Below are 19,083 nucleotides of genomic sequence, written 5' to 3'. Positions count from 1 at the left end.
GATGGGAAAAAATTCTTTATTTTCATTACCCTTTAATTGAAATTTAGCATTTTCTTCAATTAAAAAATTTTTTAAATTATTCATCAAACTGCCAAAAGGGTCCATGATACAAAAAGTGGTAAAAAGTCCTGCTCCAAAGGAAGGTCCAGTTGGCCCTCCTGCTTCTCCTCATGCCTTCAGGGTCTCGCTCTGTAACCTCTACCTACAAGAACCCCCAGCTTCCTTCACAGTGAAGCTTCAAGGCCACCTCCTATGTGGGTTATTTTCCCACTAGTGTCTCCCTCCCAGGCACAAAGTCTTATATGTACTGAGAGACTCTCCCTACACAGAAGGCAAACTACTTGGGGGCAGAGAATGCTTCCCACTGATCTTGGTATCCCTGGCACATAAACACTGAATAAACACCTGGTGACTTGGAGGACAGGAGGCGCCACAGCTGTAACCAAGTGTGGGAGAGGGTTATTATTGGGACAGAAGTCAGGTCACCCAGGGCTGCTACAAATAAGCAGACTTGGATTTGATGTCAGGAAAAATCTCCTCATGATTAAGAGCTACCCCAAGGGGAGTGGGCCTTGAATGATGGGAACTTCCCGAGGACCTCTCTTTGTAGGCCCCATGCTAAGCACGGTGCCTGGCATAGAGCAGGCACTTAATGAAGGCTTCTTGACTAACTACAGATTCTCCACAGAGGGGATTCTCCATTAGGAAGAGATTTCTTAGATTCTGTGATACAGGGGATAGGACATCAGCTACATTTGGCCCACAGCTGGTTGGGTCCCCAGACTGCTAGGTAATGCTGCTGACATCCCAAGGCCAAGGACTGAGACCTCAACTCTACCACTCACCATGAAGATGCCATTTTCCTTCTTTCGCCACACCCAGTCTGGGTAAGGGTACCCAACCGACTTGCAGTACAGGAGGGCCTCCTGCCCTTCGTTCTTGTTTTCACTTCTTTTATGGCCAGTGATCTCAGGCAGAGCTGAAAGACAAAGAAGCATTGAAGCAACATGGCTACGTCCCAGATGTGCACTAAGGCCCAGCCTAATGGCCTGGAAGACTGCTTTCAATGCACTAAAGCCACCAGTTTACTGATGAAGAAGCTTGGAAAAGAGCATCCAAAGCATCCCACCCCAATGACCACCCTCTTCCTTCAGTTTCCATACCCAGGTAAGCCACATATATATGAGTCCAGGACACAATACAAAATTTCCAGGTAAGTACAGAGTACCCCACAAAATACATTTAATTGCCTAAAGTTTACCTTTTTGTTTTTGGAAAATAAGCCTTATCTCCCCCCAAAGTAATACAGTTGCAGCCATATAAAAGATTTGAGAAATGTAAATCAAAATTCAGTTTTCCCCTTACCCCAAGCAAAACAACAAATAAGACAAAATACAAAATAAGACAAAGACAGGAATACTGAATGTGTGGTGGGGAAAGACATACTACATCAGTTGCTGGAGTTGTGATTGGTTTAACCATTCTGAAAAGTAGTTTGGAATAATGCAGGGAAAAAAATGATTAAACTATGAATATTCTCAGACTGAAAGATTACACTGGTAGGGAGATCTTTAACTTCAAAGAGCCCCCAAATATTTAACATTTTCTGAAATAGTAAAATAGATGTCAGTTAATTGGGAATTGCTTAAAAAATAAATAAAAATAAAAATTTTTTTTTAAAAATTATGGTTCATTAATATAATAAAACAGTTCTACAATTTAAAAAACAAGAAATATGAAGAATTCAGAGCAGCACAAAATGTGAACTGAGAGTGAAACATGGAGAAAAATGAAGATGGAAAAGGATAAATGAAGAGGGAAAAGAGAATGAAGGAGAGAAATGAGACTTAGATGAGAGGGAAGGGAGTGATAGAGCTAGTAAAAGGGAAGAGGTAAGAGGAGGGAAGCTAAAGTGGAGACAAAAGAGCCCATGATGAGTTGTGACATGATCTAGCCATCCCGGAGAGCAATTTGGAACTCTGCCCAAAGGGCTATCAAACTGTACATACCCTTTGGCCCAGCAATGTCTCTACTGGGAACTGTATCCCAAAGAGATCATATAAAAAGAGAAAGTATAACACCATATTTGTACATGTGAATTCCTATCTTTTTTTTGTGATGGCAAAGAACTGGAAATCGAAGCGATGCCCATCAACTGGGGAAAGATTGACCAAACTGTGGTATATGAAGATAATGGAATACTATTGTTCTATAAGAAATGATGACTAGGCAGTTTTCAGAAAAACCTGGACAGATATACATGAATTGATGCTGATCAAAATTAGCAGAACTAGGAAAACATTGTAAACAGTAACAGCAACACTGTGCAAGGATCAACTTGAATAGACTTAGGTCTTCTCAGCAATGCAATGATCTAAGATAACTACATAAGACTCCTGATGGAAAATGCTAGCCACATCCAAAGAAATAACTATGGAATCTAAATGGAGACTGAAGCATACTATTTTCTATTTTCTGTTGTCTTTTCTTTTTTTGTGATTTTTCCCTTTTGATTTTTTCCACAAAATTTTAATATGACTGTATATATAATTGTACAAAAGTTCAATATGATTGAACAAGTATAATATCAGATTCCTTGCTATAGTAGGGGGGTGGAGGGAATGAGGGAGAAGAAAAAAAATGGAAATCAAAATCTTATAAAAGTAAACGTTGTTTACAAGTAATGGGGGGGGGGATACTATTAAGTGGGGGTAAAAGGCATGCAAATATGACATACTTTTAAGTTAAATATCCCTTGGTTCTTTTCACTTTCCACTGGAATTTTTCTTCATTAAGGAAGTCAAGGCTAGCTCAGAAACAGACCCTCAACATCAAAAGTATTCTGACCACACCCAGACCTGATTATTCTTGCCCCCAGGTGTCAGACTATCTTAGTGAACTGTCACCCAAATTTATTAGGGCAGCCACCCAGACTTAGCTTATACTTTGCTGATCATTGTGAAGACTAACACTCCAGAAATCCTCACTGGGTTTCAGAGTAGCTAAGTGCCTGTGCTCTCTGACTGACCAGCACTGTACCCTGAATTCCACTTCTGGAGCCTTCTCTTGCTTGTCCATCTATACTATGTAACATAAGAAGGAGCTTCCCATGAAAAGATACCTTTCATCTGTCTGAACATGTTCTCAAAAGCTATGGAAACTGACAGTTTCATCATAATAAAGAAGTCCTTGCTACAAAGGAAATACAGAGTCAATTGTCTAACATTCATTAGCCATATGCTAATAAGAAACTGAGTTTCCACACTAACAGACTAACACTGAAAAAAAGTGGCTATTCCATAACTGCTGCGGACTACCAGGTATGACCCCCAAACTCCTAACACCAGAAGAACAAGTGCCCTGCCTCCTGAGGCACTAACACACTGGAGCTCTGGTGGAGACCGGGAGGCCCTCATCATCAAGTGCCCAAAGAGAACAAGCCTGTAATTCTAGGTGACAAACACCAGAGTGGCACAGCCTACCAGACATGGCAGGGAGTTCTTGGAAGGAAGAGAATCACAATAACCATCAACCACTGAAGACTTGTGAATCTCGGGATCTTCTCATCACAACATTTTCCATTTTTCTAAACACAATGAATTTCAGCAAACATCAGCATTTAACAGCCCATGTCATTGTAAGTTGGTGCCCAGACTTTTGTGAAGCACCCGTATGTTTCTAGGAGAAACATCTGCCCACCCAATCCTTACACTAAGGATGTGCCCTCTGGTGCTAGAGGAGAATCAGAGGAGCACTGATTGTACAGACAAAGACAGAGATGGAGGCCAGACATCCAGCATCATGAGCCAATGATAGATACGGATGAAAGAAAAAGTACTCATTTTGTGCCAACCATCATACTAAATTATGGAAGATACAAAAACAATGCAAAGATGATCCCTGTCTGTTATTATTTTTATTTTATGTTATTATTTTATCTTTCTTTTCTTTTTATAATTTGAGTCCCAAACTTTCTCTCTTCCTTGAACCCTTTCCCCTCTCACTGAGAAAGCAAGCATATCAATGATACATATGAAATCATGCACAATATTCCCATATAAGCCACATCATAAAACAAAGCAAATAAACAAACAAATAAATAAATAAATGAATGAATGAATGAATGAATGAATGAATGAATAAATAAGTAAATAAAAGATAAAGTGAGATTATACTTTATATGTACTTGAGTTCATCAGCCCTCTCTCTGGAGAGCGACATCATTTTTATCATGAGTTCTTTGGAATTGTCTTGGATTATTATACTGATCAGAGTAGCCAAGTCTTTGAGAGCCGATCACCATTATGATACTGCTGTTACAGGGCACAAGGATCTCCCAAATTTTCTCACTTCACTTTGTATCAGTTCATATAAATCTCACAGGTTTTTCTGAAATCCACCTGCTTGACAATAGTATTCCATCACAATCAAAGGCCACAACTTGTACAGTCACTTTCCAAACGATGGGTATCCCCTCACTTCCCAATTCTTTGCCACCGCTAAAAGATTGTTCCCAAGGAACTTTACATTCTAATGGAGGCAACAAGACACTCAGGGGAAGGGGACTCTGGTCTGGAAAGTTACAGGGATGGTGAATACGGTGACATGCAGAAACAATGGGAGGGGAGAAAAAACCACCTGTGTGAAACCAGGCTGCCTGCCTGCAGCTTTCCTGCTGAGTCTGACCTTAGGAAGGTCAGCTGAAGTTTTACTCTCTTACATTGGGAGAGAGACTGCGAGAAGGGGGGCAAGTAAACAGAGAAGCAGAGGAAGAGGAGGGAAGGGATGGAGAGGAGACACACCCATTTGTCTACATGAACATGACTTTGAATACATTGCTACAGTAAATGTCAGCAAGCACAGTGCATCAAGCAAAATCAAGCAAGCCAGTTTTATGAAGAGGAAATACAACAATAAAAGGAGAGTCAGGAACCAGATGGAACTGGTACACTGAGAATTTGTGGAAGAAATAGGTCCCCAATGGGTAAAAATCTAGTGGGTCTTTGAAGAGTTTTTATCTAAGCCACACAGAACTAAGCAATGTGTATGTATGTACATAAAGTACACTATGTACTGTGCATCTGTACAGATGTTGAAATATTTTGAGTCTCTATTAAATCTCATTATCCCATAATTTAAGAGTCTTCAACTTCCAGAGTTTGAGAGTTAGGAAAAGATCCTTGAATTCTTTAAAAATTCTTCTGGAAGAATTCTTCCATTTGAGTAAAACATGATAGCTCATGTCCTTAGGACTGTCCAATGGCATCTCATTTTGTCCCCCAGAGAAAATCTCACTATATTCCTTCCCAATAACTGGGCACTGGGCTACTTTCTCTTGGCCCAGGGACCAAGAGATCTAGATTCAAGATCTAAGACATTTTTTCCTAGTCTTCCTGATCTAATACATGGGTAGCTGGGGGAGCGAGGAAAGGCAAAGTGGTTCAGAGGACATAGATCTGTACCTTTGTACATTGCTGAGCAAAGAGAAAAAAACAGTTGCCTTTCTTACTCTGAAGGCATCCAACCCTTAGCAATCATTAACTCCAGATCTGTAAAGACTTCTGGTAAGTAATATGTGCAATTGTGTGTAATTGTCTTAATTAGGCACAGTGGCAGCAATTAACTACAGATCCCCGTTTCCCACCTCCCTTGTCTCTTCTAACAATTTGATTCTGTGCTAGAAGTCCAACCTAAAAAAGTCTATTTGCCCTGAATTCCATTTGGCCAAATCAAAAGTCCAGCCACCTAGCTCATCTCAGCTACCAGTGGGAGGAAACATACTGGGAGCTTGAAACAAACAAATTATGTCTGCCATTACCTTTAATTCTTTGACTAATCAACCTTTGGATGGATAAAAAGATGGCCACCCTACTAAAATGAAGGTGAATTCACACCTCTGGTTTTTCTCCAAAATTACAGAATAGTATATATAAAATAAAATAAGATTTTCCATATCTGAAGATGAATTCAAGATGAATTCCATGAGGACCAATGCTAGCACACTGTGACATCTGCCCTATTTGATCCAGCTCCAAGGTTTATCTACTCCAGTATTCTGTGTTTGACAGAAGTACCAGCAGACATACTGTGGGATAGCATAAGAATATGCCAATTTGGGGGCAGCTAGGTGGCGCAGTGGACAGAGCAACAGACTTGAATTCAGGAGGACCCGAGTTCAAATCTGATCTCAGACACTTAACACTTCCTAGCTGTGTGACCCTGGGCAAGTCACTTAACCCCAGGCTCAAAAGAAAAAAAAAAGAATATGCCAACTTGGAGCTTAAGAGATACTGCAAAACAACATTACCCTTTAATAACTAAGTATGGATCAGACGTTCATTAACCTAAATCATTTTAAATTCACATTTCCAACTTGCTCCATATTTCCTGGATTATCAAAAGCCCTATCTATTTATTTCCTGTTTTATAAAAAGGATACCACTTGACTGACAGTCAATATACCATTCAAACTTAAAAGGAAAACTCCATCACCTTTAGACAAAGTGTACAAAGATGACAGTGATGAGGATAGCTGATAGGGGGAAGTTTTCGAGAGGGAGGCTACAAAGATAAAGGATAAAAGAATGAAGAAACTTCAAGGGATAACCTCATTAATCATAAGAGTTGCTCCCAGTCTGGTCATTTTAGATAGCAGCCAAAAAAAGCAAATGCTGTCAGAACTTCTTTATGGACCAGACAAGCGATCACATTGGTATGAGAAACTGCCCCACCATCAGCACCACAACAATTTAGTGAGCTAGTTGAGGGACTGAGAGATGAAATTACCTGCCTTTGACTATATGAGTATTATCACAGGAAAACTGAATTCAAGTCTCTCTATTTCCCAGGCCATCTCTCTATGCACTAAAACATATGCCTCTCTGGGGAAATCTTAGGTATCAAGAAGAAAGACAGTCCCTAAATGGAGGAAGTTATTACAGTGATTACTAACGTCTTCTGCTTTGGTCAGATTCCATCATAAGAAGGGTCTCTTGACATACTGGAACCTTGAGAGGGAAGCTGGAAAATGCTAGTTAGGAGACTGGAGACTAGAAACCAAACCATAAAAGGATCAAATGAAAGGATTTAGAATGTCTAAAGTTCAAAGAAGACAAGAAAAGGAACTATGCTGGTTGTCTTTAAATATTTGAAAGTTAATGTCATGAAAGAGAGATTATTCGACTTCTTGGCCTGGCTCCAAAAAGACAAAAGTAGGAAAAATAGGTATAAATTATATATGGATACTATGGATGTGGAATGGAGCAGAGAATGGCATTTGCTTATATGTCATTCTGTATGCTTACCTTAATTTTTAATTTTTTAAAATTTGCTACATGGGTGGGCAAGAGTTTACTAAGAACTGGTCAATATAAAAAATAAAACAAAATTTTTGTAAAGGGAAACTCCTCCCTCCCCCCCAAATTACAGAGGCATATTTAGGCTCATATAAGGAAAAGCTTCCTAAGCTACAGCTTAGTCAAAAGTAGAACAGACTTTCTGAGAAGGTAGCTGAGTTCCCTATCCTTGGAGGTCTCTAAGAAGAGGCAAGATGACTGCTTTTGAGAATCTACTGAATGAAGCTAGAGAAAACTATCATAAAACCATGCTCATTGAATCTATTACAAACTTATGCTCCGCAATTTCAAATGGGCCCTCATTGCATCAAGGTAATCCTTTTACTTTCCCATTTTACCACAGTGATTCTTACAAACCTATTGATCCTCCCTTAATTCTTTCACGGTACTCCTTCTCCCCCTTACTTTATACCTTGATATATTCACCGAATTCTTCACTGATAAAACTGAGACCTTTTGCCAAGAGCTTCCCACTTTCACCCTTTCCCTCTTCTTCACCCCTCATAAGAAGTGAACTTCCCTTCCCCCTTTTGCCAAAGCAAACCCCTTTACTTTCATCCATTCTGATTCTATTCCAATCCATCTTCTCTAATGGACTGCCCCCCATTATCTTTATTCTTTCATTAATCTTCAATCTCCATCTATGGGATCATTCCCTATTTTTACAAAAATACTCCAATGTCACTCTCCATCAAAAAACAAAACTGAAATCATCCTATCATCTGGACTGAACATACTATACCTCTCTTCCCTAACTCAATCAAAATCCTTAAGAAGGTAAACTACACTAGGTATCTCTATTTCCTACTGTCTCACTCACCTCCAAACTCTCTAGAAACTGTCTTCTGACTTCATATAAGTCATCTGGAATTGTTCTCTCTAAAGTCATCAGTGATTTCTTAATCGTCAAGTCTAATGGCCTTTTTTTCAATTGTTTTCTACTTTTCATTTGCTGTTCTACCTGGTTTCAACTCCACAGAAAAAGATGCCCAAGTACTGAATATCTCCTAGTGACCTGTAGTTCTTTCCCACCAGTTTTTCCTACTTTCTTTTGTAGACCTCCCCATTTAGACAGTAAACTTTTTGAGGGGAAGAACTGTCTTTTTATTAATTGTATCCTCAGTGCTTAGCACAGTATCTGGCACATAATAGACATTTAATAAATGTTTAATGGGCTGCATTAAATTGACATCTGTAACTCTGGACAATACCAATGACTTTTCCCACTTAGATACTTGCTTCATCTTGGTTTTCGTGACACTGATCTTTCTGGTTCTCTTCCTATCTGTCTCTTATTACTCCTTTTAGTGTCCCCTCTGCTTGTCTTTATCCATGTCACACACATGAACCATGAATTCCATAGCTTTGCCCTATACCATCTTCTCTCATTTACTGGGTTCAACTGTCATCTCAAAGCAAATTTATTCTCATATCTATTTCTTTCTCCTTAGCTTTAACCTACTCTATCCAACTGCCTTTTTGGAAACCTTGAATAAATCCTTCATAGGCATCTCAAATCAAACAAATCTAAAATAGAACTTAGTAACTTTGCCTTCCAATACTTCCCCAACTTCCCCACTGAAGGGCACGACAGGCAGGGCTACAACCTCAGAGCCACATTTAATTGCCCATTTTCACCTACTATATGTAGCCAATTTGTTTCTAAAACTTATTTTTTCCACCTTTTACAAAAGCTCTCGTACATGTGCCACTTCACTCCCAGACCAATATCACTCTAGCATTTCTCACTAAATCTAATATATTAGCTGGCTAACTTATCTCTTGACTCAATTCTCTTCTCAGTCCAATCTATCTTCCCTAAAATGCAGGTCTGACCATGTCAACTTCTATTCAGGAAACTAAAACAGCTTCCTATATAAAATTGTTTGGTATTTTAAAGCCCTTCACAATTTTCCTATCTTTCCAGTCTTCATGATCTAGGTACAATGGCCTCATTTGCTATTCTTCAGATGTGACCCTTTGTGTCTCTGTTTGGGCCGACCACCATAACTAATATTCTTCCTTCTCATCCACATCTTCTAAGCTTCTCTGGCTTTCTTGAAGATTCAATTCAAATAGAACCATAGGTTAATTGCAGCCCATTTAGGACTTAACAAAAAAAAAAAAAAAAAAAAAAAGATTCTAGTGCCCACCCCTCGAGCTCTCCACATAGCTTTTCATCTCTTCTATTAAAATGGAAGCTTCTTAAGAGGAAGGACTTTTTTTTATAAGCTCAATTCTAGCACACGTGCTTGAGAACAATGTGCAACAAAATCCCTTGTAAAATTAGGAAGGAAAAAAGAGGTTAAGACTAACAAATAAAAAACCAGAGTAAGATGGCACTCCTGTCCTTGTACGTAAGCCCCAATCCCCACTATGTCTATGTCATACCTTTCACTTCAATGGTGGCATTTGCCTTCGGGGCACTGAAAAACTGAAACACACAGTGGTATTCTCCTGAATCCTCTGATCGGGGCTTGTTGACCCTGCAGATAAAAATAGGTAAGAGGTAAGGAGACAAAGTGGCACTGTACAATATGGAGGAGAAGAGGCAGAATTCTTTCAGAGCCGCTCACACCTTCATGCTTCTTAAAGAAAAGATAGGTGTGCCATGACATAAAGGGGACAAGAAGAGGCCAATAAACTCTTTTCTCTCAGCACACACATCCAAAAATCTTCAGGCTATTGTAGGCCTTCATGAATTGGCATAAATAAACTCTGACCAAAGCTTCTAAGTTCCTCAATCCCCTCAATTTAAGCCTCCCACCAGCTATTTGGTGGGAACTTGGCAAAGTACAGAGCAGAAAATATCTTCACTTCTCACTAAACCTTATTTTGAAGCTGTGTCCATAGCCATCAGTTAGAGGCAGTGTGCCATTTCTATTTTGCTCATCAGGCTAACAGTACTCAATTATAAACAAAAGAAATGGTACTGGTGCTTTCATGCTAACAGGTGCCAATATCTTGCTTAAAGCAAGTCAGTCCATTTAAGTAACTATGTACAAATTCAAAAGGAAATGAGACCAGGTCCACAGAATCAAGTACTGTTCAACCATGGGGCCAAATCTGGGCTTACACTTAGCATAAGGCCTCTTACCCTGATCAGATGCTTCTTGGCAAGCAAGAGAAACTTTGGAGAAGGCACAAAGACAGGAACCTTTCCAGAGAAGAAGACAACTTTTGGAGAGGTCCAGATCACTAACCTACACCATTCAACCTAAAATCTGTGAGTTTTTGAAAATATTTTAAATAACTAAAAATTTCCTTTCTTTCATTTTATTTTATACACTGAAAAACAAATATTCTGGGAAGAAATTCATAGACTTTAAAGAAGGCACTTGGGTCCACGACACAAAAAAAGTTAAAAAAAAATCTTGGCTTTAGTCAGTCTAGTTATCTAGTTCTTACAACAGTATTAATGAGACTAAGATCATAGGATTAATTCCCCAAATGAACCAGGCTAAGTTCATACAGAGTAAACTCCTTAACCTCTATCACAGACTGAACTTCTATTCCCAATGAACTGTTTCACATGTTTATTTGTAGTCATAAGAAGAGATGAGAATGTATATTGGCTAAATGAAGCACCACAGAACACATATGTTCTGCTCTGGATGCACCAGGAACACAATATTCAGGGACAAAAAGGACAACACAACTTTTCTCAGAGGAAAACGCAAACGATGATAATACCTCCCCCATACAAAAGTCTTTCTTATTCTATTTCTGAATCTTTTCCTTAACTAGCCAATCTGAAAATAACAGCCTTACAAATAGAGCATTGCACAAATACAACTTTTGTAGCCCCAACTACTCCTTATTTGGGGAAGAGCTGTGGTCACATTTCTGTGAGAAGACATTCTAGTGCAACTCCCCTCTGGAATGTCCTGAAATGTTGGTTATTCTCTGAGGAAGAAAAATCATTCTTCAAAAATGAGGTTAGAGGGAAGTATCCAGTCTAGTGTTTTGTTAGATCTATATAGTAAAAGCTGCTCTTCCGGCAGTCTAAAGTGACCCTGACAAATTATTGAGCTTGGGGAAGGCCTAACTTCTCAATTACACCAATTGGCTAATTGCCAAATTCACAGATATGAAGTCATTAACAGACTTTAAAGAAGGAGCTTTAGGGCAGGGCTTAATCCAGTGAAACAGACCCACCACTCTTGAGAGGACCAGGCAACATGAAAACAATGGATGAAAACACCATCAAATACAAACCACTTATGCTGACTGATCCTTTTCCATCTCTGGGAAAAGTGAATTGGTGTTAGACTTACCATCTTATAGAAAACTGAGGCCCAAAGTCATAGAGTAAGTCAGTGACCCAGTAAGGAAAAGTGCAAACCTACACAGAAGCAACAGAAGACCTGGTTTCTTGGCTCATCCACACAATACAGAACACTGGGCAACGAACTTACTGAACTTCTCAGAGTCACAATTTCCTCAGATAGATAATGGGATAATAATGTCTGTTCTTACCTCTCAAAAATAGTTTCGTTCCCTGAAAAGGCTTTCCCCAATTCATCTCTGGACACACTGTTAGAGACTAAACTGTCTAAGCTGTCTGTGACCAGCCCAGCCCATTTCAAACATCTTCCCACCCCAACCCCGATACCCCCAAGAACAAGTAGCAAATAGAACCTGATAGAAATCCTGCTCTAACAAGCTTAACATTAACTCCAACCTCATCTTCCACCATCTCCACGAGTCATTCTGGCCCCTGGTCTTGGAAGAGGGCAAGTCCCCTAGACCCCTTCCTCTCCCCCAAACTCTGACCCTTCTCACTTGTATTCCATGTTGCTGGCATTCTTTCGGGTGGCCGTCAACTCCACCCCATTCTTGGTCCAGTAGCTGTACTGGAGGCTGTGGGAGCTGGATGTGAGGTTGCACTGCAGTGTAAAGGAAGGGGCAGGGCTTTCTCGAATGATGACTTCTTCACTGGTGATTATCCTGGGCTCTGTAATGAGAGGGTACAGTGACAGGAGGCCATAAACCTTTCCTTTGGGCAGCTCTGGCCTGGGAGTCAGAAGGGGCAGGAGAGAAGGGCAAGGAGAAAAGGGTGGGGAACAGACAGGACCACATGAGGAAATTCACTTCACCACTTTGGAGAAAGTCAAGAAAGAAAAAATAATGTATATAAGCAGATGACCACTAGTGCAGACAACAGCCTAAGGACCAGTCAGCCTACATGTGAAAGAACGGGACCCATTACTTGCATGTATACTTGTCACATCCCACTTGTTCTTGAAATGCAATGTCCTTGTGACATAGTGCCCATCCATGGTGCCTGAGGCTTCAGCAGTTAGTCACAAAAACCAGGCAGCCTCTACCTGGTCACTTCTGTCAGTTGTAGCAGGACATTTTATGTTTGCAACAACTCCTTCTATGGGGTGACTAAAGTCTGTTATAAGAACCACAAAGGCAATATGGACTTTCCCTTTTAAATATGAACATACCTTCTAAAGGAGCCTAGTTATAACCATTTCTGACAAGTAAAAATGAAGCATAAATATTCGTTAGGTCTTTCAGAAATGAAAATTGAAATTCCACTTGAGACACCTGAGGCCAGCTGCAGAATTTGAAATGTTTTAGTAGCATTACAGGACATAATGAGCTAAAAGAAACCTTAAGAGATCCTACAGTTCAAAAGCCTCATTTTAAAGATGGGAAATGACTTCCTGAGGTCAAACAGAGAATTAACAACAGAGTAAAAGACTCTTGTATTTGGTCATGTTCATTACTCTTCACCACACCACATTACAAACCCCATGGAGCTGAGCACATCCTACTTTCATGTTTCACTCCAGGTACTGTGGATTCAAATATGAAGCCATTCTTTTCCAGCAGATCTAAAATACGTGAGACTAGACATGTAAAATAATTTTAAAAAATCATATCCAATCATTCTTGGAAGCCTCAATTTGAAAGCAAACAGCAATCACCTGGGCATTTTATTTTCCCCTTTTAATTTTTATTCAGATTTTAGTACCCTCAATAACTAATGGATAGGAAAAAAAATCTGATCTTTCATATTTGCCAGTCCCTTCCCCCACCCCAATTAAACTCAGAGATGTGTCCCTATGTGTGAAGATAAGGTGCTTCTGTATCACCTTTTTCTGTCCAGCTACTTCTAATCTACAACTTTAATACACTTTTTTATGCATCACTGTGTCTCATTTCCAGGACAAGAAACCCTCTTCTCTATCTGGAACAAAATTTTTGTTTCTTCTAGGAAAAAAAGGAGAAAAATACTTCAAAAATATTTTATTTTTTACTATTGTAAAATGTTTAACTTCAATTCAACTCAACTTCAAAGATAATGGTGAAAGACAACATTAAACACTTTAAATTACTCCACAAATGAATTGACCTATGGGTTTTCCCCCTTCAGAAAAAGGAAAGCTAGCTGCAGTTTATTATCAGGTCAGCACTGGTCATTCTCCCAGTTAACATCAAACAGGCAGGGTCTTTATGTACAAATAACGGAGGCATAGCAGCCACTATGACAGAGAAGCAGATGCATGTTACACAATCATTAGTACAGTGATGTCTCATGGTCTTCAATGTTTATTGGACTGAAGCCAAATCCCTGCAGCTCAGGAAGATGAGCAGAATCTGTTGTGAACCCTGCAATGGAAGGCACACACATTGGCAGCAGAAAGCATTAGAAAGGCATCACACTTCCAAGAGAAAATCAAGACCAAACAGAAAGAAAAAAAAATTTAAAAAAGATTAAAAACCAAAAATATAAAGATAACATTAAAATTCAAACACTTTTTAGTTTGTTTTTTTTACTTTATTTTATTATCCAATTTTGTTGCTCTGCACAGCTCCAAACCCTCCCCCAATGACACAAGGAAGGGGGCTACAAGGACAAGGACAAGCAATTTTCTTGTTTTTAAGTCTAAGGAGGCCAGATGGCAGATAACCATTTTCATCTATGGCTATGCAACTGACTACTGCTTCTTAGAACTATTAAGGAAGAAAGGAAAACTAACATCTTCTGCCCATACTTTTTGGATAATACTGGCACAACAAATAAAAATACATTTTTTCCCCCTTTTAAATAAGTGCTAAAGATCCAGAACAGAATCAGTTGGAAATAAATGGGGTAGTTGTTATTTGAGTTGGATTTTATGTGAGGTGTGATTCTGTATTGTATATGTAAAACTTAGCAGATGTCACAGCCATCACCTCTTACTATGACGAAAAAATATACAGAAACCAGCCCAGGACAGATCATCTACGATATCTGCAATGCGTATCTTTATCAGTACCATTATTGACAGATAGGTATTGCATTTCTAGTGGCCAATTATTGTTTATGCTTGGCCCAATTCAAGTCTAAGTGGAATCTGCATTCTATTCTTTTTCTTCTCTAAGGGCTAAGGATTTCTTTCAGGCTTTATGGTCACAGACCCAGAAGCTATGACTGAACCAGAACACCAGATTACAGCTTGGTTCAGGCCACTGCTATGATCCAGGAAACCTAAAAATCCCAGAAGGCAGAAACCACTCTTTGCCTTTGGGCCAGGATGCCAATTAAAATAGCAAGTTCCTGCCACAAAGCTCCTTCCTCAGACTTCGTCAGACCGTACAAGCTGTCTGCTGCTCTTTGCTTGTTAGTTTGGGCCTTCGCTGGGTCAGGATGACTCCATCCAAGTTGGACATATTTCTGCTGTTCTCCATATCTGAGGAGACTTTGAAAGATACTGCTGGTGAATCATTCTCCTAATGGGTCAAGATAAAGCTCAACCTTTCCCCATAGCCAGCAGATACAACTTCCTGGAGAGCACTAAAGAGTCAGAAACATAATGCAATCCCAGAGAGCTAAGCAGAGCTTAGAGGAGCCAAAGTGAGTTGCCTAGGGCCACAATCAGGCACAGCCTGGCTGTCAACAACATGAGAGGCTGACAAGGAAGAGGAAGAATAGGTGGGCAGGGGTTAGAGCTCTAGTTAGAGGCTGGTGAATTAAGAACTGATTTCCAAGGAATCGGTAAAGTCCAGCCTATCAACTGTTTAGCAGAGTGAGGGCCTCCTCCCCACCTCCCCAGCCAATCCTCTCCAACTGAACTGAGACACTTCCTGAGAAGTCACATACTGCCTCCAAGTCCTTCAGCATCCAAGGCACTGGTTTTCTAAGTCTCTGAGGCAGGTACACTGAAAATGCTGCAAAAGGCAAGGCACTTTGGTTCTGGTAAATACCAGATACAAACTACCAGCCTAGAGGTACCCTTAACCTTACAGACTAGGCAGAGAGATATGATTTAAGTACCTATAAAAGCTCTTTCTTTGGAGAAGACAAAGGAACAGGGGTAGGGAGAGAGATAGGAAAGAGGGGGGGGACATGCAGAGGAAAGAATGCTTTTTAAAAAAAAATCCTTGTCATTCAATTATTTTTTCCCCATACATGTCTACACCATTTTCTTTTCCATTTTCCAGAGGCAAATTCTCTGTCTTAATAGGGCCAGCTGTGGTGGTTCTTATCTCCCTCTTCCAAGTACTTTTTTCCCCCATTTTTGGCCAAGTTTTTTATATAGAACAGCTTCCAATCCCCATTTTCCAGAATGACTATGATTTAAAAGTATTATAAGGAAACAGAGATTGAAACCTACGTTCCATTCCCTCATTAGTTAATACCAACGTCCCAGGAAGTACTTTAGTTTTTACTATCCAATGTGCCAGTTGTGGATGCACACCAAGTAATTTCAAAATAGAGACCAGTCAGTCAGCTAAACCTAGAGATGAGCCAGAATATCATTCGATTAGAGAAAACATAGGCCTCAACTGCAAAATATTGAAACTGGACTATTGCTAGCAAAGTCGTTTCTCACCTCTCCCCCCTTCCTTCCCCAACTCCCAACTGTGCCAATTAGCAAGTTACTTTCCAGATAGTAAAAGAGAAACAAAAACTGGCATCCAATGCACCCCCTCTACCTGCCACTATGGCCACTGGGTAAAGTCCTGAGCTACCTGCCTTGTTCAGCTCTACTGGCCAGAGAAGAGGGTGGTTCAGGAAGTTCCTCTTATAGAGAACTCCAGAGGAACTTAGAATGGCTGCCTTCCTGTAACAAGTACTGGAAAGGCACCCAAACTGAGCTGTCACAGGGTGACAAAATCCAAAGGACTACCTTGTCGCCTAGGATAACAGGACAGATGGGACAAATCCCTGACAGTTTCTTGACTGGCAAGAACAGAGGATCCAATGAACAGAGCAAGTGAGAAGTCTGCTGAGGTAGAAAGCTATCCAAGACACACATGCCACTGTTTCCAAAAAAGAAAAGGAGCTGGGACTATGGGAAAATTCACACTTGCAGGTGACTTGGAACAACCAAAGTACAGAACCACACTACACTAGACCAATGGCAGCCATTGCCAACGTCCCATCACATGGTATACAGTTACAGTAACAAAGGAGGGGCAGACACACAGGAACTCAAAAACCACACAGGTGAAGGCAGCCACTCTGAGAGCTCCAAACAGATGACCAGAAAAAATCAAAAGTGGTTAGATTAGGGGAGAAAAAATAAAGTAGAAAAAGGCACTAGAGAAGGAGGCAGCAAAAGGATGGCAGGAAACCTACTACAAAATTAAAGGGAGGGGGAAGAAATAATTTCAACACTAGACTGATTTGAGTGTGGTTTTGTGGAATTTGAACCTCCCCACATCCCCTGTCCCTCCTCCCTCCTCCCACCCCACATGACAGGAGATTGGAGACATTTTCATATTTTTTCCCAAGTCCTTTGTTCCTAGAGAAGAAAGAGACACACAGAGGGAATGAACTGAGGAAAACGGGAGGGAAGAGTACAAAAGGGGGGAAAGGAAGGGCAAAAAGAAAAATAATTGCCACAAATGTTTTAATATGCTACAACTGAGGGGGTTGTGGATTTGAAAGAACAAAGACAGGGTAGGTGGTCATACTAGGAAGGAGGTAGAGGGGGAGAAGGGTCACTGGGCCACCTCTAAGGACTACAGTGCTACTACTGTAGGGTGCTGGACTCACTCTGAAGGACGCTTATGGTAGCCTGGGCTCGGATCCATGTTAGGGAGGGATTTTGCCTCAAGTCATTCCTCCTTGGGTCGTTGCTGGCCCTGCACTCGTAAGTCCCAGAGTCCTCCAAGGTGAGGCCGGTTATTCTCAGCACACTCACGCCGTTTGAGCCGTAGGCGGTGTTTACGGTGACACGGCGCTTCCGAGCACCGTCCCACAGCTGTCTGAAAGACTCTGGCTGGTTGACTTCTGCGTACCACCACTGGATCTCTGGAGTGGGGCTCCCAACCACGTCACAGTACAGCTCAAAGGCGTCCCCCGTGAGTTTAGTTTCTGACATGGGCGACTTGACAAACCCAGCTAGAGGGAGGGGCAGCAGGAATGCAGTGACAGGCCAGTCAGAAAAAAAAAATCAACAGGTGTTAATAGTAATTTTTTAAAAAGAAAAGGAAAAAAAAAAAGCAAATGAGTTGCAAAGAACAGAAAAGGATTTATTTAAAAAATAGAGACAGTAACAGCAATTCATACAAGCTTTTAGAAGAACCATCCTGGCCAGCTTAGGAAGCAAAGGCAGGCTGATTAGAAGCTGGGATAGCCCTGGACAACAACTGCCAGGCAGAAGCAAGCCCACTAAGCAGCCTTGATAGCAATGGGCCCAGTGAGCAGGAATGGGAGAGCCTGAAGGCCGGGAAGCATCCTTACAGCACAAACCATTACCTTTCCCAAACTGGGCAAGTGATGAAAGAGCAACTGGAAATCAGCATCAGGGTTAAATGCCAAGCCAGAATCTCTCTTTGGGAGAGCTGATGGCCCTGGGTATGTTGCAGCGCCTTTATGAAACTGCAGCAGTGCATGTTAAATGGCCCAGAGAAAGCTTCCTTTTGGCTCATTCTACAATTCTCCTGGAAGTCCGGAGATGGTATCTAAGGAAGCCATTGACAAATGTCAGATGCCCATCATACGCAAGTCTTTCTCCTGAACTCAGGTTGGAGACTCTTCCTTTGAACATGTGGCCCTAAGCTTAGCACAGTGTCTAGCACACACAGGTGCTTAATAAATGTCTCTTATTGACAGATGGACTTAGAAATCTCCACAGAAACAAACCCTACCCACTTGACCAGATCTCCTATTCATTTAGTACTTGATCTAATTTTTCTGTCTCCAATAAGAACAATTCCCCAAAACAAACCAGAACCTGTAGGTGAAAGCTAGGGCCCAATTGTGTTGACCAATGTCAAAAAAAATCAAGGCATTTCTCAAGCCCAACTTTTCCCACCCCATCACCACAGTAGATAAATATTGCCCCTTCTTTTCCTCCCACTGGTATTTGTTTATGATTAGAGATCAAGTTGATGTATTAGGAAGTAGAAATGTAACAGATGAAAAATCAAAGCCTCTTTGAAAAGCTAGGTAGGTAGCTTGCCTAGAAAGGCAAGATCTGACACAGTCTTGCATTACACCTACAGACTATCTCATCTATCGATTCAAACATCACACAGGAAGATGACAGAGACCACTCAAGACTGGCTACACGTTTTCCCTAGGGATGCTGGAGCACTATCTCTGCAGCTGAACAAGCTAGAACATTCCCTCAGAACCACAGACACAAAGGGAATGGGGCTAATCCAACTAGAAAATCCAGGCTTCAGGAAGAAATTCTTATACTTTAAATGTGATAGAACTTGCCTTTAGAAAAAATTCTGCCATAACACACATTTAGAGGGGGAGAAAACCTTT

General features: G+C 40.7%; 1 protein-coding gene across 5 annotated transcripts in view; it reads right to left on the bottom strand.

Annotated features, from left to right (window-relative positions):
• Nucleotides 1–19,083, bottom strand: part of NPTN (neuroplastin) — a 103,532-nt gene that overhangs the window by 50,017 nt on the left and 34,432 nt on the right. For 3 of the 5 annotated variants that reach the window (XM_074296244.1, XM_074296242.1, XM_074296243.1), the window contains exons 1-4: nucleotides 17,359–17,701; nucleotides 12,141–12,312; nucleotides 9,747–9,841; nucleotides 846–979 (exon numbers count right to left, since the gene is read on the bottom strand). In XM_074296244.1, the coding sequence (XP_074152345.1) occupies nucleotides 846–979; nucleotides 9,747–9,841; nucleotides 12,141–12,312; nucleotides 17,359–17,686 (729 nt within the window). In that variant the 5' untranslated portion in view covers nucleotides 17,687–17,701. Of the gene's footprint in view, nucleotides 1–845; nucleotides 980–9,746; nucleotides 9,842–12,140; nucleotides 12,313–17,358; nucleotides 17,707–19,083 lie in introns of those variants that run through there. The other 2 variants (XM_074296246.1, XM_074296245.1) reach the window with 2 other exon arrangements.

The sequence above is a fragment of the Sminthopsis crassicaudata genome, chromosome 2, assembly GCF_048593235.1.
Source record: "Sminthopsis crassicaudata isolate SCR6 chromosome 2, ASM4859323v1, whole genome shotgun sequence".
Lineage (NCBI taxonomy): Eukaryota > Metazoa > Chordata > Mammalia > Dasyuromorphia > Dasyuridae > Sminthopsis > Sminthopsis crassicaudata.
The sequence above is the reverse complement of the archived record's forward strand: the minus strand, read 5'-3'. Positions and strand labels throughout refer to the sequence as shown.